Genomic DNA, 26344 nt, shown 5'->3' on the forward strand with positions numbered 1-26344 from the left:
TGTCTTTTTGAGACAGGGTCTCGCTGTGCAGTTCAGGCTGGCCTTGAGCTCACTTTGTAGCCCAGGCAGGTCTCGAACTCACAACGATCCTCCTGCCTCAGCCTCCTGAGTGCTGGGATTATAGGCGTGCACCACTACTCCTGACCCCAGCTGGGATTCTGTTTTCTGGGCCCACTGAAGCTAATGTTTACTGTGTAGGTACTAGAAGTATTCCTTTTGTTTTCTGGGCCTCAGTTTCCCCGCCTGCGCTCTGAGGTTGCTCACAGAGGTGTGCTCTCAGTCCCTAGCCACTCTATCAAGCTGAGTACATCTCTCTTCCTCTTTGGGCTGTGTGGCTGCTGCAGGAAGCATGGAGAGGTCTCTGGGGTGGGAGCCCCTTTGGCTGGGGAACCAGAGGCCACATGGCATCGGTAAGGAGTCCCTGTGGCTTGTGGGCTGATTTGGGCCTCCGTAGGATTCAGAATTTCTAGGTTACAAATGAATCTGCTTCATTCTAGCACGCAGTACCAGGCAGAGGTCGGTAAACGCTGGGCCACGGCTCAGTCAAACCGGTGGTCTGTACCGCGTAGCGTGAAGGGAGAAAAGTGGGAGGCTCCGTACACAGAGACTCGGGGCTGCAGCTTGTCGCGAAGGACTGGAAGATCTGGCCGCCCTTTCCTGGGAGCCAGGAGTGCACTCTCTACCGAGTGCCTCGGTCCTCCCGTCCGCCCCCAGCTGTCTCTCCGTCCTGCACCTGGTCCGCTTACCTTGTGTGTTCTCTGCTGTCCTTCTCTTCTGGTGATTATGATCTGAATCTGTGTCTGCTTCAAAAATAGGAAATCAGGAACCAGAGCAAGAAGGCTCCCTGCTTTTTCCCCACGGTGGGAGGCAATAAGGGGAGGTGGACGAGCTAAGAGAGCCGCTCTGTTGATGGCAGGTAGGAGCCCCTGGTGGCCTGTGGGGTGCCCTGGAGAAGAGGCTAAGCAGATTACTCAGAAACGGGGCAGCTCCAGCCGAGCAGAAAACAGCCCCCCTGGCCCCCATTAAATCCTCCCGGAGACCCCGTGCGCCAGCCACCTACTATGCGTCAGGCACAGTTCCAGGTACTTGCGTGAACAGCGAGTATCTGCTCACTTGGAATGTCCCTGCGGGGAGGGTGCCACGGGCCAGGGGCCCAGAGTTGGGTGACAGCCCTGGCCTGGCGTGCAGGTCCCTGGTGCGGGAGAGACTCAGGCAGGAGGCCGAGTGAGCGAGGACAGTTTCCAGGTTCCTGCTGGGAATCAGAACTCCGGGGGGAGAACCAGAAGGGGCTCCCTGCATCTGAAGCGGGGTGAGCAGGCGACAGTTGCCCTGGGGGCAGGAGCAGAGCGGGAGAGTCGAGCTTCACTCTGCTGCCACACCAGGCTTGGCAGTGCCCCAGGAGTGAGAGTGTCAGCGGGCAAGGCTGGAGACCGCAGGCTCTGAAATAGAGCCTCTCTGGCCTCGGCTGGCCGCAGGCTGAGTCACACTGGAGTGTGGCTGGACCTGGGGAGCCTGGGAGCCTGGGGAGCGGGGCCAGGGGAGGCGGCCACCCACATCAGGGCTGGGCGCCTGGACTCCCGCTTGCTGCCTTTGTCTGTGCCACCTTGGGACATTTCTGGGGAAAGAGGCCAGTTCTCAGGAATAACACTTGGCGTGGCAGGCAGTGCCGAGCCAGCTGAAGAAAGGGCAGGCAAGGAAGCCTCACCCTGAGATGTCTCAGGGGAAGCCCAGAGGCCCGCTTGTGGAGAGGTCGCTGAACTCTCTTACTTTGTCTGCAAAGTGGCATGTCAGTGTCCACTTAGGGTGGCCTGGGGCGCGGAGATACCCAGAGCCTGGGCTCTGCAGCCGGACTTGTCTGGATGGAAACCCAGCTCCTCCATGGTGGGTCCTCGAGCAAGTGACTCAGCCGCTCTGCCTCAGTTGCCTCCTCTGTAGTGATGTTTTTTATCGGTACCAGGAATCGAACTCAGGACCTTGCGCTTTTCGGCAGGTGCTTGTGCCGCTGAGCTACATGCCTGGCCCTTCCTCCTCTGTAAAGTGGGCCTGCCAGAGCTTGTTTCTTCCTCACGGGTTTGGGGAGGCTGCATCGTGTTAGTGGGGAAAGTGCTTAGTGTGGTGCTTCCCGTGGTCAGGGCTCCGCATCGGTCATTCTTACCAAGCAGGGAGACGTGAGGAAAATGCCAAACCTAGTGCCCGGGGGGAGCTGGTGCTCAGCCTACACACCCGGGAATCTTCCCGATCCCATTTCCGAGCTGCATCCAGGCGGCAAGTGCCAGGTGCTCTCTCAGGTGCTCTGACACCTTTAGTCCCTTTCAGTCTGTCACGGTCAGCAATGTTGTTACTCTGTTTACAGACCAGGCAGCTGAGGCCCAGAGAGGCTGTCACACAGCCAGCAAAAAGCTTGCCTGGGCCAGGCATGGCGGCACACGCCTGTAATCCCAGCACTCAGGAGGCTGAGGCAGGGGGATTGGTGTGCGTTCAAGACCACCTTGGGCTAAAAAGTGAGTTCAAGTGGGCCTAAACTGCATAGCGAAACCCTGTCTCAAAAAGACCAAAAAAGCTGTTCTGCTTCAGTCTGACATCGGGTGCGTGCTCTTGCCCCAGAGCCAAACCATGTCTTCTCACAAGACTTTCAGAATCATGGGCTGGGGATGTAGCTCAGCGGCACAGCACGTGCCTGGCAAGTGCAAGGTCGTGAGTTCGATTCCCAATACTGGAAAAAAAAATCAGAATCAAATAATTCCTGGCCAAGAAGCAAAAGCAGAACTGTCCCATTCCTCAGTGGATTCAAATGAAGGCTGGTAATAAAATCAGGTACAACTCCAAGAGGAAGGTGGGCATGGTGGTGCATGCCTGAAATCCCAGCACTCGGGAGGCTGAGGCAGGAGGATTGTTGGGAGTTCGAGACCAACCTGGGCTACAAAGTGAGCTCGAGGCCAGCCTGAACTAGAGAGCGAGACCCTGTCTCAAAAAAGATAAAAAAAGAAAAAATCTCCAAGAGGAGACACTGGAGGAGTACCAAGCTGGGACTGTAAGGAGCTGCACATCTGCTGTAGCACAATGACCCTCTCAGAGGTCACAAGATGACACCCTCTTTATCATGATCAAGACAATATCACTATATCAAGCTTAAAAAATACCATTGGCTGGACAGTGGGATATGCTTAATCAGGAATCTTAATCTTTTTCTGTGATCAGCACTAATAAATCAACAATAAATATTTGAAACCTTTAAAAAAAAGACCAAAAAAAAAAAAAGCTTGGCTGGGATTTGAAGCTAAGAAATGTACTGCTAAAGTCAGGCTCGTGGCCACCAGGCCCTCCTGCCTTTTATGCACAGCTTCCTGCTCAGGACCTGCCTCCCTGGGCTCTGGCCTGAGCAGGGAGGGCCTGGAGCACACTGGCGGACAGGCTGGTCCCGCGCAGGCTCTGCCAGCATGACCATAGAGCCTTCGGAGGAGCCCCCTTAGCCCTGGGCCTCCGAACGGACAGGGGAAGGGAAGGACCCCGGCATTCACTGGGAGCCCCAGCATTCCCGTGTCAAGGCTCTTGTTGGCCTGGAGAGGCCAAGCGTGGAGCGCCAGGCTTGGGCTCCAGGCTGGCTGGGGAGGGCACTTCCTGTCCTTCTCCTTCTTTTCCGGGTCGGCTCCATCTTCCCCCAGCCCTAGTCCTCAAGCCTGGCTGTTCTCCCTGTCCCGCCCCTTGGGTTAGGCTGGGGTCAGGCGTGGAGGGGGAGAGGTGGCGAGGAGGGATGGGTGCGCCCCTGAACAGCTGTGCGTGGACCGACGCCGCCTGCTCTGGAAGTGGGGGACCCGGATGCCAGGCCTGCTCTCCTGGGCGGTCACAGGAGTCTCTTGACGTCTCCCTCCTTCCTCTTGCTTCTCGCCGCTGCTGCCCCCTGAAAGCGTAGTCACCTTGACACAGGGGAAAAACGGAACTCCCAGCCTGCTGGAGGTCAGATACACCAAGGTCCGAGTTCCCTGAAATCCGAGAATGAATTGTAAGGAACAACGGAGGCTAAGAGTAAGAAAATTTATTGAGTGAGACAACTCCTGAGGGACAGGAGGGGACCCGAAAGTGGGTTGCCACAGAGCCCACTTCTCTGGAAGTTTTATAGAGCAAAATCACGAGGTGCATACAAAATCACAAGGTGGGTACAATGTGGGACAAAACTATGATCAACCAAGAAGATTACAAGTATAGCCAGGTGTGGTAGCGCGTGCCTGTAACCCCAGCACTCGGGAGGCTGAGGCAGGAGGATTGCCACTAGTTCAAGGCCAGCCTGGGCTATATAATGAGTTCAGGGGCAGCTTGAACTATACGGCACAAAGTATAGCTGCTTGGGTAATGTTGATACAAGGGCCTTTTTTGGAGATGAGTCAGGAGGTCCTGGGCACCCACTTGGGTGACTGCTGTCTAGCTAGACTTTATTGGACCACGTGATACCAATTATAGTATGATCTTCAATTTACTGTAAAGATGATCATTCCTTCATTATCTGGAGGCCTGGCCTTTGACAGATGCACCTCCAGTCACAGTTGTACTGTGTTCCCATCTTCTGCACTGACTCCCTCCAGGGCCTGCCCGTGTGGCTGCCTATAAAATTTCTACCTAACGTAGCTGTCTATAGTAACATCACCTCCTGACTCCCGTTTCAAATCCTGCACTGGGTCCCCTCACGCTTGGCCTAGAAGCCAGACTCTTACCTTGATATTCAGGCCCTCGGGGTCATCTCTAGCATCTTTGCTCATGTCTCACCTGGATGTTCTCCACTCCAGCCACACCAGCTCCTATGTCTTTTTTTTGTTTGTTTGTTTGGTTGGGGGGGGGGCAGGGTCTCGCTATGCAGTTCAGGCTGGTCTTGAGCTCACTTTGTAGCCCAGGCTGGCCTTAAACTTGTAGTGATCCTCTTGCCTCAGCCTCTTGAGTACTGGGATTACAGGTGTGTGCCACCACACCCAGAAGCTCCCATGTCTTGACCACCTCATCCAGTATGCTCCACCACAGGGTCTTTGCACCTGCTATTTCTTCCACCTGTGGCACCCTTCCAGCGTGCCTCTTCTCATCCTTCCATTCTTTGCTCATGTAGAACCTCCTCGGGGAGGCCTTCCTTGACCGCCTTCTCTGCCCTGTCCCCCACTGTCTCAATCACACTTCTTTCCCATTTTTCTTTAATGAAATGTAATTCACATACCATAAAATTCACCCTTTTTTTCTTTTCTGTTTGAGACAGGGTCTTACTATGCAGCTCAGGCTGGCCTTGAGCTCACTTTGTAGCGTGGGCTGGTCTTGAACTCGCAACAATCCTCCTGCCTCAGCTTCCTGAGTGCTGGGATTACAGGTGTGAGCCACCATGCCTAGCCATAAAATTCACCCTTTTAAAGTATTCGGTTCAGTGGTTCTTAGTATGTTCACAGGATTGAGCAACTGGTACCACTATGAAATTCCAGGATATTTTCATCATGCCCCAAAGAAACCAACTGCAGTCACTCCCCATTTCCCTTGAAGCCACTGATTGAATTTCCGTCTCTATTGGTTTCCCCAAGTTGCATATTTGTCTTAAGTGGAATCATACAGTGTTCAACCTCTCCTGTCTGGTTTCATTCGTGTAGCATACTGATTTTAGGGTTCATCCGCGCTGTGGCATGAATCAGAACCTCATTCCCTTTTATGACTGAGTAATGTTCCATAGTGTGTATATGCCACATTTGGTTCATCTGTTAGTCAGTCAATGGGCATTTGAATTGATTTCACTGTATGACAACAGTGATGAACAATGCTGCTGTCAGGGACCATGTGGCAGCCCTTGCGCCATCGCGTGCCTGCAGTGCCAGGGCTGCACTCTGGGTCCCAGAGTGAGTCTGTGTTTAACTTTTGGAGGAGACCAGACTGGTTATTAAGGCAGCCACACGCTTGTCCACCGCAGTGCCGGTCCCAGTTTCTCCACATCCTTGCTAACATTTGTTTTCCTTTTAAATGTTTTATTGCCGCCATCCTAGCGGGCAGAAGTGTGATTCTGATTTGTGTTTCAGCAGTGATAAAAGGTGGTGAGCATCTTTCTATCTGCTCACGGCTGGTTTGTGTATCTGCTTGCAAGAGCCGCCGACCCAGGTCCTTTGATGACTGTTCTTTGTGCGTTCGGTCGCTCGTTCACCGTCTGTTGTGCTGGGGGTGGACCCTGGGCCTCGTGCGCGCTAAGCCTGGGTCTAACCCTGAGCTGCTCCTCAGCCCCTCGCTCATGCCAGCCGTCCATCTGGGCTTTCTACATCCGTGTGGCTCTTTACTTTCTCTTCTTTTTCTCTTTCCCCTTTCATCTTTTTTTCTCTGCCCCTTATCTTTCATTGCCGGTGTTCTGCTGTTTTTCTTGTTCATTCTTTCCTGCAACGGTTTTTTTTTTTTGGTACCCGGAATTGAACTCAGGACCTTGCACTTGCCAGGCAGGTGCTTGTGCCACTGAGCGATATCCCTGGGCCTTTTTTTTTTTGTCCTGCAACTGTTTCCTAATACTGTCAGTTTCCTGTCAATTCCCAGTCATTCTAAGGCTAAGACAGGGTCCTAACCTGTTTTTAGGGACTTCAGGGATCCACTGTGAGTTCCCGTCCCGTTCTGAGCACTGTGAGCCTCAGAGCCTCATTCTGTGATTTTGTTTTGTTTTGGTTCTTTTGAGACAGGGTCTCGCTATGCAGTTCAGGCTGGCCTTGAGCTCACTTTGTAGCCCAGGCTGGCCTCAAACTTGCAGTGATCCTCCTGCCTCAGCCTCCCGAGTGCTGGGATTACAGGTGCACACTACTGCGCTTGGCTCATTCTGTGATCTTGATGGAGGCTTCTTAGCTCATGGTCCCCCCTCATAGGTGACAAGGACAATATGGCATGTGACACAGGGCAGAGCCTGGTCAGTGCGCTGTGAGTCTGAGTGAGTGCAGCAGTTATTTACAAACAAACCACCACAAATTTAGCAGTTTCAGCAGCAACCAGCCAGTTGCCCACAGCCGTGACCAGAAGTCAGGGGAGTGGTTGGGTGTGGTGCCACCGGCTCACAAGGCCAAGGTGACGTAGTTATTGCTATGTTGGTTTTCTCTGGATGCCAATATCTGGCTTGCCTTGGGTTCATTAACAACACAGTGGCCCATCCTGGAGAACTAAGTACTGAGCCATACACACTGCAGCTTCCTTGCTCATGGAAATGGAGGTGATTGGATCCTCGGACAGAGGCAAAGACCAATAATCAGCCACACACATGGGGCACCGCTGAAAAGTAGACATGAACTAAAGTGGTTTCAATACTCGTGACGAAGCTTGCCACGACCCACAAGCCTCAATCCAGCAAACAGAAACAGGGGAAGACAGGAAACCAGATCCCTCCCAGAACTCCCGGCATCCCCAGGGCTGACCCGCGGGGCGTGGAAGTGGGGAACCAAGAGCCACACCCCTGAATTATTCAGAAAGGATAACAAAACAGGTCAGCAGGCATTTGGACGATACACATAAACAGATAGTGGGCCAAATAAACCAAATCATCAAGTCTACAGAAGACAGCTATAAAAAGCCAGCAGAGCTGAACACAAGGCTCTAAAACATGAATAACCAGCATAAAAAAGAATTGGAGTCTAGAAAAAGGTTCACCTGTTGGGAGAGGCCGATTAAGGAGAATGATTTTTCCTAAGGTCACCTGCGTCAGCCAGCTGTGCGTCACCAACAAGGGATCATGGCAGGTGCGGTCACGGCGGGTCCCCTAGAATCCTGCCTTCCACAGCGAGGGGAGCGTTGCTGCTGCATTCTCCTCTCACGGCCGGTTCTGACCTCCTCAGCACCAGGCTGAGCAAGCGGGCACTGGGGATGTGGCCTGGTCTTGGGCCACCGAGGTGCCTCAGTCAGGAGGGACAGTCCAGGCAGCAACGAAGCCGGTAGAGCCAGCTGTGCCTTTTCTGTGTCCAGGGGTGGGACAGGGAGTGCAGTGACCAAAACCCTGACCCATGTTGGCTCGGAGAACACTGGGGTGCAGGGCGTTCTCCCACCTGCAGGGGTGTGGTCATCCCGTGGGACCCCAGATGGTGACTGCTCCCCCGGCTCCTGTTCCCACCCCTGCACAGCCCATTCTCTTCCCAACAGCCAACGTGATCCTGTGAACACCTGCGCCACCTCATGTCCCTTCACTGCCCAAAACTTTCCTCTGGCTCCGACATCACTCAAGGAGAAATTGGAAGTCCTCAAAACTGCCTGTCAGATTCTGGTCTGCCCCTAGCACCTCTCTGGCCTTGATGCCCGTGGCTTCTCCTTGCTGTCTTTAGTCCAGCCACACTGGCCTCCCTGCTGAAGACACAACTCAACCTCAGGGCCTTTGCACATACCATTTCTGTGGAAAGCCATTCTTGATGCCTGTGTGCCTCCTCCCTCACCATGACAGTCTCTGCCCAGTGCCTCCTCAGTGGAGCCTGCCCTCATGTCTCCAGGGACCTCCCCTTGGGGGCACTCTTTTCCCTTCCTTGATTTGCCAAATGATGCTAAGTGCTGTGGCTTCTGCAGGCGACCTGGTGAACCTCCACTGGACTTGGGCAGCATCCCCTGGCTGGGCCACGCCCTGGAGTTTGGAAGAGATGCCGCCAGCTTCCTCGCCAGGATGAAGGAGAAGCACGGTGACATCTTTACTGTAAGTGCCTCCTGTGCCTCTGGAGGGAAGGGGGTGAGCAGCCGGCCTCACACCCAGCGTACGCCGTCCTTTCAACATCTGTCCATATGCCAGCCCGCCCAGCCGTGCACACCAGGGCCGGCCCGCTTCCCTCCACCTGTACCTCAGCGCTCCTCTGACTTCCATCTTTCCGTCGTCCCTTCAGCCCTTACAACATCATCGAGCTACGCAGTCATCCAACATCTGTCTGGTGTTTGTGCATCCCTCCAGCTGACCTCCGTCCTTCCTCAGCTTCTATCTCTCCAAGTTCCATCTTCTGATTCATCCCCCCATTCATTTATTTATCCTTTATCCTTCTCCCTATTGAAATTTACCCAGAATTCTTTTCTTTTGATTCTTTTTTTTTTTTTTTGAGATAGGGTCTCACTGTATAGTTCAGGCTGGCCTTGAGCTCACTTTGTAGCCCAGGCTGGTCTCAGGCTCACAACAATCCCCCTGCCTCAGCCTCCCGCCTCAGCCTCCTGAGTGCTGGGATTACAGATATGCACCACCACTCCCAGCATACCCAGAATTCTTACAGTCATGTCCCCAGCATCTATTAAACTTTCATCCCTAAATTCAGTTCCCACTAACTTCCATTCTTTGATTTATTTACCCACCTCTCTATCCATCTACTTCTATCCACCAACATCAGCGACCTATCCATTCAGTATCTGATGTCAGGCGACATCTGTTTATACCTCCATCCATTCCTTCTCCCAGCATTCACTCAAACAGCCACCACCCCTCGACCCAGCTTCCATGTGCCCTTCTGACTTCCATCCATCTCACATTCCACCTCCGGTCTCTTTGCTCAGTGTCTCCTTAGCATCCTGCCATCTTTGTATGCAGCTGCACATTTATCCATCTCTTCATCCAACATAAGATTCCCTGATCCGCCGTTCCATGTATTCATCTAGCACTCTATCCACAAGCATTTACCCAACACTTGCCCTTGCATCCTCCTTCCCTTCTTCCCTTTCTTCCTCTTGCTTTTCCTTTTTCTTTTCTGGTCTTTTTGAGACAGGGTCTCGCTATGCAGTGCAGGCTGGCCTTGAGCTCACTCTGTAGCCCAGGCTGGTCTCGAATTTGCAGCCATCCTCCTGCCTCAGCCTCCCAAATGCTGGGATTACAGGCGTGTACCACCATGCCTGGCTTCTCCCTCCTTCTTTTCCTCCTTCCCTCCCTTCTTTCCATCCATTCACTTATCCTTCCCATCCATCCATCCATCCATCCCTCTACCCATCCACCCATTATACACAAATCCGTGCATCCACTTGCTGCCCTCTGGAGGTAGACTGTCTTGGCTGCTGGAGGTAAGACATCAACCAAGATATTCTGAATTCCAGACCTAGTTCTGCCACTTCTCAGTGGTGAAATCTGGGGCACCTTAGCTCACTTTTGCGTGGGTGAGTGATGGTCTGTACTCACAGGTGGTGGTGAGGGGAGGTAAGGACGTTGTCAAGTCCTTTGTAGGGCAGTGCCTGGCATGTGAGATGCCTTGACCACTGAGAACTGTGTGGTTGTCTCAGTTACTTTCTTGTTGCTGGGACAACATACGCGACACCCACAAGTTAAAAGGTTTGTTTAGGAAAGGTTTATTTGGCTCACAGTTCGGCGAGGTTTCAGCCCATAGTCTCCTGGTTCCAAGGCAGAGCGGCATGGCAGAGGAGAAACAGTTCGTTGTGTGGCGGGCAGGAGGCCGCAGTAGCGAGCCTCCCTTTCCCTTTTTGTTCCATTCAGGCTACAAGCCTATTGGTTGGTGCCGCTGACAATCAGGGTGGGTCTTCTGCCTTCAGTAAATCCATCCAGCCGCATCCAGAACCTCATTAATCCAATCAGTGGACTAATCCAGTTATTATGTTAATGACCAGTATCACACACCAATGATCCAGTCACCCCCAAAAGTCCCACCTGGGAGTGCTTGAGGCTTCAGGGGACATTTTAGATATAAACCGTAGTGGTGGTGTATGTGCCACTCCCTCCCGCAGGTGCTGCTGGGGGGCAGGTATGTCACTGTCCTCCTGGACCCGCACTCCTACGACACGGTTACATGGGAGCCGAGCACCAGGCTGGACTTCCAGGCCTATGCTGTCATCCTCATGGAGAGAATTTTCAGCGTGCAGCTCCCGCATTACAACCCCAGTGACGAGAAGGCCAAGATGAAAGTGTGAGTAGCTGGAGGTGGACCCTGTGGGTGCCCGGGGTGGGTAGTCCAAGGCCTGGGTGTGCCGGGCCCCACAGCAGCTGTACAGTAAAAACTGTTTGGAGAAAACAAAGAAACAAGCCAAGTCCCTAGCCGGTACACGCCGGCTGTTCTTTCCGCTGCCAGCAGGAGTCGCTGTTGGCCATTGGCTGTGCCCTGCCGGCTCTACCCATCTGGCCAGTAAGCAAGGGCCCTATTTCTTGGCCTCCAGTTGCTGTGAAGTTTGGCTCAGCGTGGACCCTGCAGCATGGAGACTCAGCAGAGGGGCCTGTCATTTCTGCCACCCTCCGGACAGGGTCTCCTCCAACCTGGGGACCAGGTTAACAGCCCAGAGTCCTTCACGCTGTGTTCATTCACCTGGAGTCCTGTCTCTTTAGCGTCCTCGATCAGGGGACACTCAGCTCTCTAAGCAGAGCCTCCCTGGGTTTCAGGGAAGAGTTGACTTCTTAGTGCCGTCTCTTCTAGCAAATGTGCCCCAGGCGGGGACGGAGTGTCCCGTCGAGTTTAGCCTGGAGCTGAGCAGACCGGCCTTCAGCCCCAGCTGTACTTCTCACCGGCCCTGTGGCTTTGAGCAGGCCCTTTTCTCTGCGCTCGTGTTCCTCCATCTGTACCTGTTATTCCTGTACAAGGGGATCTGTGTGCTTAGCACATTAACGGAACAATCACTGCTGTTGGTAGGGACGGTAATAATAACGGTGTCTTGGTCGAGTCCATCTCTCACCGGCCCCCATTTCCAGCGGGGACCATGAGCTAAGGGCCCTAGGTTTGGGGGGGAAGTGGCTGAGGGTTGATGGCTCCTGTGGGACCTGAATTTGCACCCTTTGGTCACCTGCCTCAGGACCCTGCAGCACAGAGACCTGCAGGCGCTCACGGATGCGATGTACACCAACCTGCGCACCGTCCTGCTGGGGGAGCCCGCGGAGGCGACTGGTGACTGGTGCAAGGCGGGTCTGCTCGAGTTCTGTTATGGCGCCCTGCTCAGGTGAGCTCGGGACCGTCGCTGCCCCAGCGGGGGCCCACACGCTGCACTGTGCCAGCCACGGGCAGTGACCAGGGGAGCCCAGAGCACTTGGTGGATGGGGGGCAAGCTTGGAATGATGCCCAGAGCACCCCGCAGGGGAGGACACCGGGCCCTGGGGACCCCGGTTCACCTGGCCCAGCTCCTGCGCTGGGAAGGGGCCCTGTGGGCACCCAGAGGGAGAAGCAAGCAAGGCCAGAGGCCACCTTCTCCTATTCTTCCCAATCCTGGCTTTCACACATCAGCAAAGCAAGATCTTTGGGAGGCTGGCCCAGGGCCAGGACCTGCCCTCAGACCCCGTAAACTTGTAGTAAAAGTGGCACAAGCGTGTGTCTCCGTTCAGCAGAGCTGGGTGCCCTCCCGGGCTCTGGGGATACAGCAAGGAACAGGCAGACGTCGTTACATGCAGAAGGGTGAACGTGAGGGCAGATCTGCGAGCGTGACAGCATCTGGGGGCGCTTTCAGCCAGACCAACGAGCGAGGATCCTCTGAAGATCCCACCTCAGAGCTGAGGCCTAACTCCGAGGTGCCCTTGGTGCCACGGTCCTGGCAGAGGAAATGGCCAGTGCAAAGGCCCCGGGGTGGGAAGAAGCTTGCAGGAGGTGCGGTGTGGATGGAGCAGAGCGAGCCCGGGGACAGTGTGGTCAGGGATGAGGTCAGAGAAGCTGGCAGAACTGGGTCTCGCTGCGCCTGGACTCCTTGGAAGGCTTTGGACCCCACTGTCAGTATGAGGGGGTGACCTGAAGGGGCTTCCTTTGGCTACTGCAGGGCCGTGGGTGGAGGTGGTGCAGGGGACCTGTAGTCACCCAGGGAAGGAGTGGCGGCCTGGACCGGGAGGGGACAGTGTGGGCGACTTCGGGAGCTGGGTGGTGGTGGGGCTGGGGCTCGGCTGGGAGCAAGGAGCGGAGCGGGGTAAGGACAGCGCCTCGACTCCTGGTGCTGCCGGTAACCCAGCAGCTTCTCCTACCGGCGCTGTCCCAGCCGTCCCAGACCTGTCCCTGCCTCCCACCGAAGCTCTCTTCCTCCCCGCACGCCGGCCTCCGGCTGCCCCGTGAGCAGGCCGGGCACGCTCCCTCGCGGGGCCCTTGCGCTTTGTGTCCCTCCCATCTGCGTGGCTCCTGCCTCCCTTCGATCAGCTTTCATCTCGAGGAGCCCTGCTCAGAGAGGCCTCCTGGACACCCGGTCATAGCTGGGCTCTCCAATACCTGGCCCCGGCCAGTTTGGGTTTCCGTTGTGGGGCCTGGCGCCACCTAGGGGTTGCGTGTGTATTTGCACAGGTTGTTGTCCTGCAGCGCGAAGTTTTGATACCGAGGTGGAGGGGAAGATCCATCCATCCGCACGGTGAAACCTCCTGGTCCCCGAGTTCCTCGTTTTGTTTTTGTTCTCGTTGTACACGTGGGCGGGAATACGTGGGCTCTGTCACCATGGTACAGTCCTGCCCCACACTGCCCTGTGTGACCAGGGCTGTGACTGACCACCAACGATCCTCCTGCCTCAACCTCCTGATCCTCCTGCCTGTCACCTCTTGGACACTCAGCCCTGTCCCCTCGCACTGCAGCTCCAGCATCACCTGGCAGCGCTCTGACCAGGCTGGGGCTGGTGCCAGGGCTCCGGTCTCTGCCCTCTGCCTGGGCGCTTCCCCCTGCTCCTTTCCCAGGTTTGCCTCCTCCAGGAAGCCTCCCTGGACCCTTTCCAGGAGTCTCCCCTCTTGACCTGTGCCCCTCATCACACCCCGCTGACCCCCTACCCCCTCTGCTTCAGCCTCGCCAGCCTTCTCGGTGCCCTTCAACACTTGCAGTGCCTTCCTGCTGCAGGACATTTGCACTTGCTATTTGCTCTTTCTTGAGCCCCTCTCTTGCTCCTCCCACACATGTTCCTTCTCACCCTCCAGCTTACCCGAGAGCCCTGCTCCAGGGCATTCGTGTCACCACTTACCCTCCCTGAACTGCTTCCTGCTCTGAGCACTGCTGATGTGGAGCTCGTGTAACTCCCTCCTCCAGCCAGGCGTGCATCTCCCTGGGCTGCGGCTTCAGCACCAAACGTCAGGGATTCTCGTCCGTCTTCACTCCCCACGTCCAGCGCAGTGGCAGCACGAAGAGCTCCTCTGGTGAATGAGAGGAGAAACTTCTTGGCCACCGTGGAGTGTGGCTGGGGGTGTGCGGGGAGGACCCCCTGACCTGCTGCTGCCATCCCCAGAGCCGGCTACCTGACCCTGTATGGTGTGGAGGCGTCGCCAGGCACCCCCGAGAGCCAGGCCCAGGACCGCACCCACTCAGCCGACGTCTTCCACACCTTCCGGCAGCTCGACCTGCTGCTCCCCAAGCTGGCTCGGGGCTCCTTGTCAGCAGGTGAGCACCACAGGCTCCCCAGAGGGTCTTCATGAGGGAGGGGGACCAGGGGCCTCCTGGGAGGAAGGACGCCCCACCGTGGGTGCTGTACAGGGGCACAGTGCGGGAACACGGGGCTTGGGCCAGGGCCGGGCTTCCTGGTGGGAGCTGCGATTCGGCACATCTGGAGTGGGCTCTGTGTGTGTGTGTGTGTGTGTGTGTGTGTGTTTCTTGTTTTATGTTTGCTATGGTTTGTGCCTGGATGTCCCCCAAATCCTCATGCAGTCATGGGGTGGGCTTCTAGAGTTTATGATTGATCCATGGTCCAATGCTGGGATTACAGGTATGAGTGCTACACCCGCCCTGGGGCGGGTAGTTTTCACACAGTGTAAGGGAGGGAAAGAGGCTGCTTGCCGCTGCTCCTCCCTTTTTGCTCTTGCTGCTTTTGCTGTCTTCCCCCACCATGAACGGTTGCCCTCTGCCGTGTGCCACTCTGCCTTGGAGCCAGCCGTGTATGGACTGAAACCTGCACAAACTGTGAGCTAAATAAACCTTTCCTTCCTTAATGTTAGATGTCAGGCATTTTGTCTCAGCAACAAGAGAAAAGTAACCAAGACAATGTTGTTTTAAAATTTTTTATAAGGAGTTCATGCTTGTAAAAAATTCAAGCCATATGGAGCAATGTGGAGGGATTAATAAGAGAATTTTCGGGGGCTGGGGATTTAGCTCAGTGGCAAAGCACCTGCCTGGCAAGCGCAAGGTCGTGAGTTCGGTTCCCAGTACCGGAGAAAAACCAATAAGAGAATTCTCCGTGTTCTCCCATCTGGAACCCACCACAACCCTCCCTAGAGATAAGCCTCATTACTATCTGGAGTATACCCTGGTAACGCTTTCTCTAAACAGATTCCTACACACACAGGCACGCACGCACATGCACGCACAGACACACACACACAGAATTATGCATTTTATTGTTTTCAAGGCTTTTTACTTAATTATTTTACTGAGGTATAATTTACATTTGGGAAAGCACACGCATTCCATACATACAGCTAAGGGTGGACCTAAACATGTCACACCCTTTCCCAGCCACTGTTCAGCCCCTGTACTGGTTTCTTTCACCTCCAGTTGGTTTTGCCTGTTCTTGACTTCCCTATACACAGAGTCTGGCTTTGTGAGTCTGGCTCCTTTTACTCAATTTAATATCTGTGACAGTCCTTCAAGTTGGTGTATGTATTAATAGTTTCTTCTTTTTCATTGCTGTGTAGTATTTCACTTGAGTAAAATGTTCTTCCAGTTTCTCGTTGGTAGACATTAGAGAAGATTCCACTTGGGGACAGGAAAAAACATTTGTTGTGTCTCTGTGCATGTGTGCCCTCATTTCTTTTAGCTATCAGCCATGTGCCTAATGTAGATCTATCATGTTGGAAGAATTGCTCTGCCACTTTAAGATGTCAGGGAACTCCCTGGTGAGAACATTTCCACATCGGTTTGGAAAAACCCGTCTCATTCATAGTTTTGGCTACAGAGGACATCATTGTTAGGGAAGAGCTTCTGGAAGATGCACGGCCGGCGGCTACAGGAACCAGTAGGTGGCGCCATCTCCCAGGTCCCCGCATCTCAGCCGTCCCTGAAGAGGCGTATCCTTGGGGTCCTTGGGCCCCTGGCCTGCATTGGATTCCAGGTCTCTAGGGGAACCAGAAGACCATGTTGCTGAGTGCCCTGAAAAGGCGGAGAAGAGCTGTGCGTTTGAGTCTCAGGTGCTCACGGTGGACGTCGGGGCCGGAATCCCTGCTCTTTCCTGCTGGTGACTTCCAGCAAGTGACTTCTCCCCCAGTTCCCTCCTCTGGAGGTGCGGTTGGGAGAGTGGTGGAAACAGACTCTGGGCTCGAAGGCTTAGCGCCACACCTGTTCCTCTGCGCTCCCTGTGTGCCTCTGCGACCTCACCTGTGAGATGGGAAATGCAGTAGGATCTTCCTGAAAGGCGGCTGTTAGGATGGGCTGGGGTAATGAGAAAAGAGCACTGTTTGCTGAGCACTTACTTTGTGCTACATATCAGTCACGTTGAGGATGTCACATTCTGTCCTCAGAGCACATTGCCACCATTTCCTTTATACACACACACACAGATAGATATATATATATCTATATATCTATATATCTATATATATAGATATCTATATATATATATATATTTGTCTTTTTGAAACAGCGTCTCACTATGCAGTTCAGGCTGGCCTTGAGCTCACTTTGTAGCCCAGGCTGGTCTTGAACTCACAACTATGATCGTCCTGCCCCAGCCTCCCGAGTGCTGAGATTACAGACATGCACCACCATGCCTGACCTACTTATATATTTTTAAAAACCAAGTTTTATTCATTAATGATTCTGTTTACATTATGAAAGAAGCATAATTTTCTGTCTAACAATTTAGAGGTCCAGCCAGTATAAACTAATAATACTGCTTCCTGCACTCCCAGCATCTAGGATATCCCTGTGCAGAACTTGCATGTTCACACAAATAGACCAATACACATATGAATATATATATGTGTGTATCTAGAGTGTCTCAGTATGTGCTTAGAAAAAGGAGGTGTGCAATATCTGTGCAAGTGGTATTTTTTATAGTTTAACACTATAGCTATACATTCTCCCCTGTTAAATAAACATCTTTCAGAAGTATCAGCCAATGCAATTAGACAAGAGAAACCAATTACAGATAAAAGACTGGGTAAAGAAGTAAAACCTTTATCTACATTCTATGCAGATGATTTGATACAATGTCTGGAAAATCCCAGGGAACCAGTGATAAAATTTACTCAAAGACTGGGTATGGTGGCACATGCCTGTTATCCTAGCAGTTGGGAGGGTGAGGCAGACGGGAGGAGGATCACCATGGGTTCAAGGTCAGCCTAGGCTACAAAGTGATTTCAAGGCCAGCCTCAATTTCGTAGTGAAACCCTGTCTCAAAAAGACAACAACAACAAAAAAGCCCCACCGCTAATAACAAAAAACCCAAAACTCAAAACAACAACAAAAAACCCCCAATAATTTAAGCAATAAAAGAACCCACGAAATTAGAAGGCTATGAAATTAGCATAAAAATGTGGACATCTTTCTGGCCTTGGCATGGCTGTGGCAGTATTTAGTTAGCTGTCTTCCTCTGGTGGATAGTAAGTTTTATTTTTGCAATCAGAGTACTGTATGTCTTTGTACAGTCCTTCAGTCTACCATCTGGAGATTTTACCTTTCTGTTTTCCAGAAGTGGGATTACCAGGTCAAAGGCCATGCACATAAAAGTTTTATTAGCTGTTGCTGTGTCATTTCCAAAGCCATGGAGTCATTCATACACGTACCCAAAAGAAAGTTCTCCACCAAGGTGCACGTGGTGGCATATGCCTGTAATCCCAGCATGCAGGAGGCTGAGGCAGGAGGATCGTTGCAAGTTCAAGGCCAGCCTGGGCTACAAAGTGAGCTCAAGACCAGCCTGAACTGCATAGTGAGACCCTGTCTCAAAAAGACTAAAAAAAAAAAGAAAAAGGAAGTTCTCCACCAGATGTACGTTTTAATTGGCATTTTTTCACAACCCTGTCTGTGCAGCTATCAGCCTAATCCTTGCTAATTTGATGGGCAGAAAAGGGCATCTGGCTCCCTACAGCCTTTCTCTGACGCTGTGTGGGGTCTGCCTGTGTTTCACCTGCCGGCTGCCTTATCTCCCTGTGACCTGTCTGTTCATCGTGCATCTTTCTAGAAATAATCCGTTATTGTATCAAATCCTGCCATCAGGAGGATCGTTGCGAGTTCGAGACCAGCCTGGGTTACAAAGTGAGCTCAAGGCCAGCCTGAACTGCATATCGAGACCCTGCCTCAAAAAGACACACACAAAAAAAATCTTGCCATCTTGCTAAACATTGCAGCTAAGGACACTGAGGCCAGGAAAGGGGGAATCTCTTGTCACAGACATAGCTGGTAGGTGGCAGAGCCAGTAATGTGGAAACTGTCTAGTTGCAAAATCCTGTGCCTAAATACCTGCCCTGTCCCAGCACATGCTGCTTCCTCAGGAAAAAAGTTGGGTTTGTCATTGACCTTTCCTGCAGGGGAGCCTGGGTAAATGCAGAGGACGCTTATCCTTCTGGAAGCTCTGTGCCGGACATAGGAAGGCTGCATTTCCCAGAGTGAGCAGCAGGTGGCAGTGTTGGCAGACGGTTTTTCTTAGTAAGGGCCAGAGGTGTGTGTGCAAAGCAGGTCCCAGTCCTTAATGTAGGGTCCTGGCAGCAGCATTGTCCCTGTGGAAGCCAATTGGACGGGACCCACCAAGATTTAAAATGTATGCCTTTTGGTCCTGTACCTTCGCTTCTAGGAGTTGATCCTACAGAAATACTTACGCGCATCTACAGATACACAAAGATAGTTGCTGTCACGTTGCTTGTGAAGGCAAAGCTAGAAACTGATATGAGAGAAAGAAACTCCAATCTGCTAGATGTCAATAACCTGAGTTTGTGTTCTCTAAAACTGAGGAATAAATTCCAGGAACAACGCAGGTTAAAAGTAGGAAGAATTTATTGAGAGAAAGAAAGCTTCGGTCTAAGAGGGACAGAAGCTGAGTGTGGTAGCGCACGCCTGTAGTACCAGCCCTCAGGAGGCTGAGGCAGGAGGATCGTTGTGAGTTTGAGACCAGCCTGGGCTACAAAGTGAGTTCAAGACCAGCCTGAACTACATAGCGAGACCCTGTCTCAAAAAGACCAAAAAAAAAAAAAAAAAAAAAGACTGAAGGGGGTCTGGAAAGTGGGTTGCCCACCAAGCCACAAGGTGGGACAGACCTATAATCAATAAGATTACAAGTATATTTGCATAGGTAATATTGATCCAGTGGAAAATCATAGGATGGGTACGAGGTGGGACAAAACTATAGCCAACCATTAAGATGATTATTATTATTATTATTATTTTGTCTTTTTGAGACAGAGTCTCCCTGGGTAGTCCAGGCTGGTCTTGAGCTCACTTTGTAGCCCAGGCTGGTCTTGAGCTTACTTTGTAGCCCAGGCTGGTCTCAAACTTGCAACGATCCTCCTGCCTCAGCCTCCCAAGTGCTGGGATTACAGGCGCGTGCCACCACGCCCGGCTAACCATTAAGATTGTAACAGGTATAGCCGCTTAGGTAATATTGATTGACCAGGGATCAAATAGGAAAGCAAGGGTAGCAAGCACACATGGGGCAGACAAGGACTTTCCGGAAGGGTGGGTGAAGGTTTGGTCCTCCACCTCAGGGTGCTCCCTGCCTAATTAGAATATCACTCGCAGCTGTTCATCCCTGGGGGAAGCCCATGGGTATAGTCTTTCCTCTCTTCTGGAAGCCTGGCCTCCAGTGAATGCGCCGCCAGCCACAGTGGTCTTCTGCACCGACCTTCCCAGGGCCTAGCCCTGTCTGACTGCCTACAGTATTTCTACCTAACTTAGCCAGCTATTGTAGTACTGTATTACCTGGTCCGATAAAGTCTAGATGGACATCAGTCACCGAGGTGGGTGGCCAGGGCCTCCTGACTCATCTCTTCCAGGAAAAGGTCCTTGTTCTGACTTGTACACTTGCTATGTGACCCGCTTCTCCACTAGATCAATATTACCTAAGCGGCTATCCTTGCAATCTTATTGATCATGGTTTTGTCCCACGGTGTACCCATCTTGTGATTCTGACGTATAAAACTTCCTTTGAGAAATGGGCTTGTTGGCAACCCACTGGGCCCCTCCTGTCTCTTAGGAGCTGTCTCTCTCTCAGTAAAATTTCCTCCTCTTAACCTCCTTGTTCTTTCGAATTCATTCTTCCATTTTGGGGAATTCAGCGTATCTGCCATCCAGCAGGTTGGGAGTTATAATATTTCCCTTATATCATTTGGAGGTCACCCCAGGAGAAGCTGGGTGTGTTGTCGCATCCATGTAATCCCAGAACTCGGGAGGCTGAGGCAGGAGAATCACCTCAAGTTCAAGGCCAGCCTGGGTTACATAGTGACTCAAGGCCAGCCTGCACTGCATAGCGAGACCCTGTCTCAAACAACAAAATGAAGCAAAAAAAACAAAAAACAACAACAAAAATAAAATAAACAATACCCCAGGAAAGAGTTTCTAGCACTTGGAAATTTTAAAGCAGCCAAGGTGATTCCCACTTTCACTGGGGAAAACAAAATCGCATTCTCATGGGCATTTAGTCCTACATGGCTTAATGAAAGGCTATATCCTGAGAAGTGTGCCACTAGGTGACTTCAGTCTTGTGTAAGCATAGCGTGCAAATCTGCACACGAGGCCACTGTGATGTCACTCGGGACGTGACCAGAGGAGTCTGCTGTCATAGGTGTGCTCTGCCATTGACTGAAATGTGCATGGCTGTGCGTGGAACCTGCAACCCTGGCATAAGGGGTCCTCCTGCGTGCAGTCCTCAGGCCCGGCTTTATTCCCTTCCCCAGGCCATCTTTGTGCTTTTGAAAGAAATTCCCGTTTGTTTTTAGCTTGTGGCTTTTCCAGAGCATACAGGCTCCGTGGCTTATTTGATGTTGCCTTGCTGGCTGGTGTCCTTGGGGCACAGGTGACCTTTAGCGATGCTTTTGTGGCCTGAACAGTGACTAAAGCTGCTTACTGAGATGTCAGCCTTAAAAAACACCAGAAGAGGGGCTGGAGTGTAGCTTGGCGATCATGCCCTTGTCTAGCATGGCAAGGCCTTGGCTTTGATCCTCAGCACCAGGAGGAAAAAAAGAAAAGGACAAACACTGGATGATTCCACACAAACATCTGGATTTTCAGCTTCTTTTGCAAACTCAAGCCCTCCTGCTTCGGGGCCAGCTTCTCTGTCAGTGCTGGAGGGGCCGGGTGGGGACCGAGCGAGACACTCACTCCTCCCTGGAGGCCCGGCTGCCTTCGGTGCTCAGCCTGCCCCTGTCTCAGGAGGACTTGGCCTCGTCCTGGTCCCGCCCTGGGAAGGGAGAGAACCATTCCTCGCAAACGGCTCTGTAAAGAAACACCCTGCATGGGATGTGTATTTGTCGAATAGCTGCTGTGAGCCGGGTGCTGGGGACACAGAGGTGAGTGAAACCGGCAGGCTGCTATCTGCGGGAGACAAGGCCCTTGCTCCTCTCTGCCAGGGCTGGGACAGATAACAAGCAAGGCGACATTGCAGGGCTTCCCTCGGGGTTTCCAAGCCTGGTCGCCTCTCCCCAGAGCCTCGTTCCCCACCTCCACCGAAGGACACCCAGAAGCCCCGAGACCTTCTGGGGGGCCAGGGCTGGGCAGCCTTGGGCTGGAGGTGGACCTGGACCCTCCATGTCTGTCGTCTGTCTCCGCAGGGGATAAGGACCACGTGAGCAGCGTCAGAGGTCGCTTGTGGAAGCTGCTGTCTCCGGCCAGGCTGGCTGCCCGAGCGCTGCGGAGCAGCTGGCTGGAGAGTTACCTGCGGCACCTGGAGGAGATGGGGGTGTCACCCGAGATGCAGGCGCGGGCCCTGGTGCTGCAGCTCTGGGCCACGCAGGTGGGCACGGTGTGGGCGGGGCGCACGCAGCTGCGGATCGTCTCATATGTGTGCGCGAGTGTGTGTGTGCGCGCGCGTGTGTGTGTGCGTGCAGGCAGGTATGCAGGCGACTGCATGTGTGAGCTCGTGTGTTCACGTGCAGGCGTGAGTGGGCACGGGCATGGGGCTGTTTATTGTCCAGCAGCACCGTGGACAGGACCATTCACGTACTCTCTCTCTCATATATATACATATATATGTATTTAGTCTGGGAAAATGTCAAGTTCATAGAAAACCTTTACTGTTTCATGAACTCCTGCACACACAGCGCCGTGGTTCTCAGAGTTGTCACGAGCCAGGTCCTCCCCCCTTCCACACCTTCCCCTTCCCGGCCCCCTCGGTGCTCCCGGACGCGTCCCTCCGATGGCTGTATATGGCTCCATATGCCCTTCTCTCTCTCTCTGTCTCTGTCTCTCTCTTTCTCCTGCTGCGAGTATTTGATTGGATCACTCCCGAGGAAGATGCAGACATCGTGGCTTTTTGCCCCTAATCACTTCAGGGAGCGTCCGCAGGAGGAAGAGCCTCCTGTCCCACGACCACCGAGCTCGCCCAAACCCGGCCGCTGACCCGAATACAGGCCCGTTGCCTCCTACACACTCCGTACTGCACGTTTGCCGCTGTCCCGGGGTGTCCTTCGTGGCCCTTCTCTGCCCGGCGTGCGGTCCGGGCTCACGCCTTGCCTTCAGCCCCTCTGCCTCTTTAGCTTCTGCCTCTTTACTTTCTTTAATCGGACAGTTTCTGTTCTTTTCATTGTTTTTCCTGACCTTGACATTTCTGAAATGCACGGACCGGTGGTTTTGAGGAATCACTGCGAAGTTCCACTGAGTATTTGCTACAGAGCTCAGGTGCTTTGTGCTGCGTTCGTGCTAATCGGAGTGGGGCAGGGAGCACACAGACCGTCAAGGAGACAGACGCGAGACAGTGTTAGCTGCTGGCGTGCAGGATGTAAACTGGGTCAGGAACAGGACCTCCTCTCAGGGGCAGAGGTGTTTGAACCGGTCCCTGGATCAAAATAAAGCTCAACGCAGGGACTTGGGAAAGATATAGGGGTGAAGCGTTCTGGGGAGCGCAAGTGCAAAGGCCCTGGACCTTGCCAGGTGCTGGGGCCAAAGCAAGGAGCTGAGTGTGGCTAAAGCAGGCGGGGTGGGGAGTGGAGCTGAGGGAAGCGGCCACGGGCAGCCGCGCAGGTCTCAGCAGTGAGGACTTGGGATTTTCCTCGGAGTGAGGCGGGAGCCCTTCCAGAGTCTGAGTACAGGAGGGGCGGGAGCAGGGAAGAGACAGGGCCTCTGGGATCAGGTGGCAGCTGGGGTGGGGGATGAGGACGCGCACAGGGTTGGGAAGCTTTGGGGTGACGGAGCCGACGACCTTGGTGATGGCCCGGATGTTGGCGTGAGAGGAAGGCGCAGCCTCGGCCGGTTCCTCCCGCAGTCCTGACCGCCGCGTCCCCCTGACCACCGCGTCCCCCGCAGTGTCTAGGCCCCGCTCGGGCTCCGGCGGTTGCACGGGGATAATTCCTCTCCCAGCAGCTCCAGACTTATTTTTGGTTTCCTCCTGGAGCCTCAGATGTCCACCCGGGCAGAGGCTGGCGACGGGCTGGCAGGGTCTCAGCCGCAGCCCTCCCTGCCCCCGCTTAGGAACATTCCTATGGGCTGGGTGACCCAGCGCCAGCTGTCCCCAGAGCCCCAGAGCAGAACCAGACCCGGGCTGGGGGCTTGAGTCAGAGCCCAGGGAGCGGGACGTCCTCTGAGTGGAGTTGGCCACGGCAGGCTGTGCTCAGGCAGGCGATGTCCCTTCGGATGCTCCAGCACAGAGAGCAGGACCGCAGCCGTGCAGTCCGGGGACTTGGGGACCAACTCTAACCCACCTGCCTGGAGTCAGTGACCTCACCAGCTCCTGGCAAGTCACTTGGCCTCAGTACCTCAGTTCACCTCACCCAGCACCTTTCTCGGGGTGTGGCTGTGAGAGTGGAAGGAAGATCCCGAACCGCGCAGGTGGCAAGGGCTCCTGGGATGTTCACGAACTGCCACCAAGGGCCTGCATGTGCCAGGCTCCCTTCTAGGAGCTGGGGCCCGAGCGGTGAGCAAAGCAGACATGGCCTGCGCTGCGGAGCTGGCGTTCTGGTGGGAGAAGAGGAGAAGTAATAGTTAGTAAGCAGATCACATCACTGGAGGGAGTGTCCGGGGCAACATGGGAAGACAGAAGAGTTTGGAAGGGAAGGAGGAAGGCCTCACTGCAGGGGCTTCTGTGGGGGAGCAGACCATGCAGCTTCTAGAATGCCCTTCCAGAATGTGCAAAGGCCCTGTGGTAGCGTGAGGGCTGTGTTCAGAGAGGTGGCAGATCCCAGACCACGCAGCACCCTGCAGGCACGGGGAGAGCTTCAGTTTTTACACTGCACGAGGCAGGTGCCCTTTGAGGACTCCAAGCAGAGGCAAAATGAGGCCTGTCTTATGCTTCAGAGTGACCCTTCCTGCTCAGTGCTGACAGAGGACCATGGTGGGTGGAAGTGGAAGCTGGGAGGAGGGCACTGCAGGGTCCACACCAGGGAGGAGGGTGCTGGGCTGGGGCCAGGCAGAGGCAGGGCTGAAGGGGTCAGATTCTGGATGTGCATCAAGGCGGCACCAGTAGGGTGGGACACTGGAGGGAGTGTCAAGGACCCCAGCCCTCAGCCTGAAAGACAGGAAGGGCGAAGGTCCATTAATGGATGAGGCGGGCGCTGGAGGAGCCAGTTGGAGGGAGGAGTCCCGGGCTTTGCTCTGGGCGTGTCCAATTTGAAATGAAGATGGCGGCTAAGCGGAGATGCAGGCGGGTGGACCTGTGGGCCTTGTCCACGGAGAGGTGGGGCTTAATGCCGCTGGGCTGGGAGGTCTGGGGTGAAGATGGAGGGACGGGGCCGAGGCCTGGGGCTCCCCATTTTGAGGTTGGGAAAGACAGCAAAGGAGGCCGAGGAGGAGGCGGGAGAGGCTGAGAAGTGGGTCCCGGGATCGCGGGTGTCAGGTCGGAGACCGTGAGTCGGGGACGGTAACTGCCAAGGACGCGGCATTTCCGGGGGCCAGGCGCCCCGGTGAGCGCTTGGTAAACATCATCTCACGCTCTGTGGAGCTGGAGCCTCAGGGCCTGGGACACAGAGGGATGGAGCGCGACACAGAGGCCCCAGCGTCCAGGAGGCCGGGAGCAGAGGACTCGTGGGCTGAGATCTCAGGGCGGGCAGCAGGGAGAGGTGGACCCAGGTGCAGGGCGGGGGCTGGGGGCAGAGGGAGATGAGTTCACAGCGGCCACACCCGCAGGCACAGCACCGGGACGAGCCTCCTTCCAGCTCGAGGTGGACCCTGGCCGTGTGGGACTGCTAGCTTCAGTTGTCCTTTTTTTTGGTACCGGGAATCGAACTCAGGACCTTGTGCTTGCCAGGCAGGCGCTTGTACCACTGCGCTATATCCCCAGGCCATAGCTTCTGTTGTCAAGAGCTCCAGCCGCCTCTCATTCTTCTCTTCCTCCCGCACTTCTGGCTCCGCTTCAGCCTGACCATGGTCCCAGCGGCCATGGACCCGAAGCCCACCACCCCAGAAGCTCCCCGAGTGTTACCAGGGGCCTTGGGAGCGGCAGGCCGAGTTCTGCAGACAGCTCAGCCCGGCAGTCGAAGAATCAATCCCCTTACCCTGTGCCAAAGGGCAAAAAACGAGAGCCAGCCATGACTTCAGACAGACTTAGGTAAATCCCAGCCCTCGCACCCATCAGTTGTGTGACCTTGAAGAAGTCACTTCATTTTCTGGGCCTCAGTTTCACCATCTGAGAAGAGGATTTTTTTTTTCACTTTAATGTTTGATTTTGAAGTAAATTTAGATTGTAGGAGAGTTGCACAGATAATACAGGAAACTCCCAGACTTCTGATATTATATATCCACAATACAATAATGAATATTACTAGTAATTAAAATCCTTTATTCAGATTTCCCAAGTTTTTCTGTTCCAGGATCCAATCTAGGGTACCACCGTGCATTTTGAGTGTTTGTTTGTTTTAAATTGAGTTTATGTTTAGAGCAATTTTAAGTTCACATGAAATTTGAATGGAAAGTACAGGCCTGTCCCCTGTAGCCTGGCTATCATTGATACAGGAAAATAAAAACTCCCAACCCGAATGATATCTGGGACGAGAGTTCGTGTTCTCTAAAATCGAAGAATGAATTTTAGGAACAATGGAGGTTAAGAACAGAATATATTTATTGAGGGAAAGAAAAGAAAGCCTCTGTCCAAGAGAGGGACAAAAGGGGGGCCCGAGTGGGTTACCCAAGACCCTGTCTTCTCTAGGGACTTTTATAGAGCAAAACCACGCGGTGAGGTGGGTCTAAGGTAGAGGAAAAATGGACAAAACTGTGGTCAGCCAATAAGAATTGTTTAGGTAAAATTGATTAAATCAGGATCAAATGGGGAAGCGAGTCACATAGCAAGCCGGCATGAATACAGAACAGGGGCTTTTCCTGTAAGGAGTTGGGTCAAGGACTCTTCAGTGTGATCGCTACCTATTTAGAATATCAATCCCTGATGTCCATCCCTAGGGAGATAAGTTCATGTATTTATTTAGTCT

General features: G+C 53.6%; 1 protein-coding gene across 1 annotated transcript in view; it reads left to right on the forward strand.

The window, feature by feature from the left end:
• Positions 1-26344, forward strand: part of Ptgis (prostaglandin I2 (prostacyclin) synthase) — a 39158-nt gene that overhangs the window by 2622 nt on the left and 10192 nt on the right. Inside the window, exons 2-6 of the mRNA XM_005392329.2 lie at positions 8524-8647; positions 10657-10835; positions 11710-11853; positions 14086-14237; positions 21545-21726. Coding sequence (XP_005392386.1) covers positions 8524-8647; positions 10657-10835; positions 11710-11853; positions 14086-14237; positions 21545-21726 — 781 coding nt within the window. The remainder of the gene's footprint in view (positions 1-8523; positions 8648-10656; positions 10836-11709; positions 11854-14085; positions 14238-21544; positions 21727-26344) is intronic.

The sequence above is a fragment of the Chinchilla lanigera genome, unplaced genomic scaffold (assembly GCF_000276665.1).
Source record: "Chinchilla lanigera isolate Chin_1 unplaced genomic scaffold, ChiLan1.0 scaffold00044, whole genome shotgun sequence".
Lineage (NCBI taxonomy): Eukaryota > Metazoa > Chordata > Mammalia > Rodentia > Chinchillidae > Chinchilla > Chinchilla lanigera.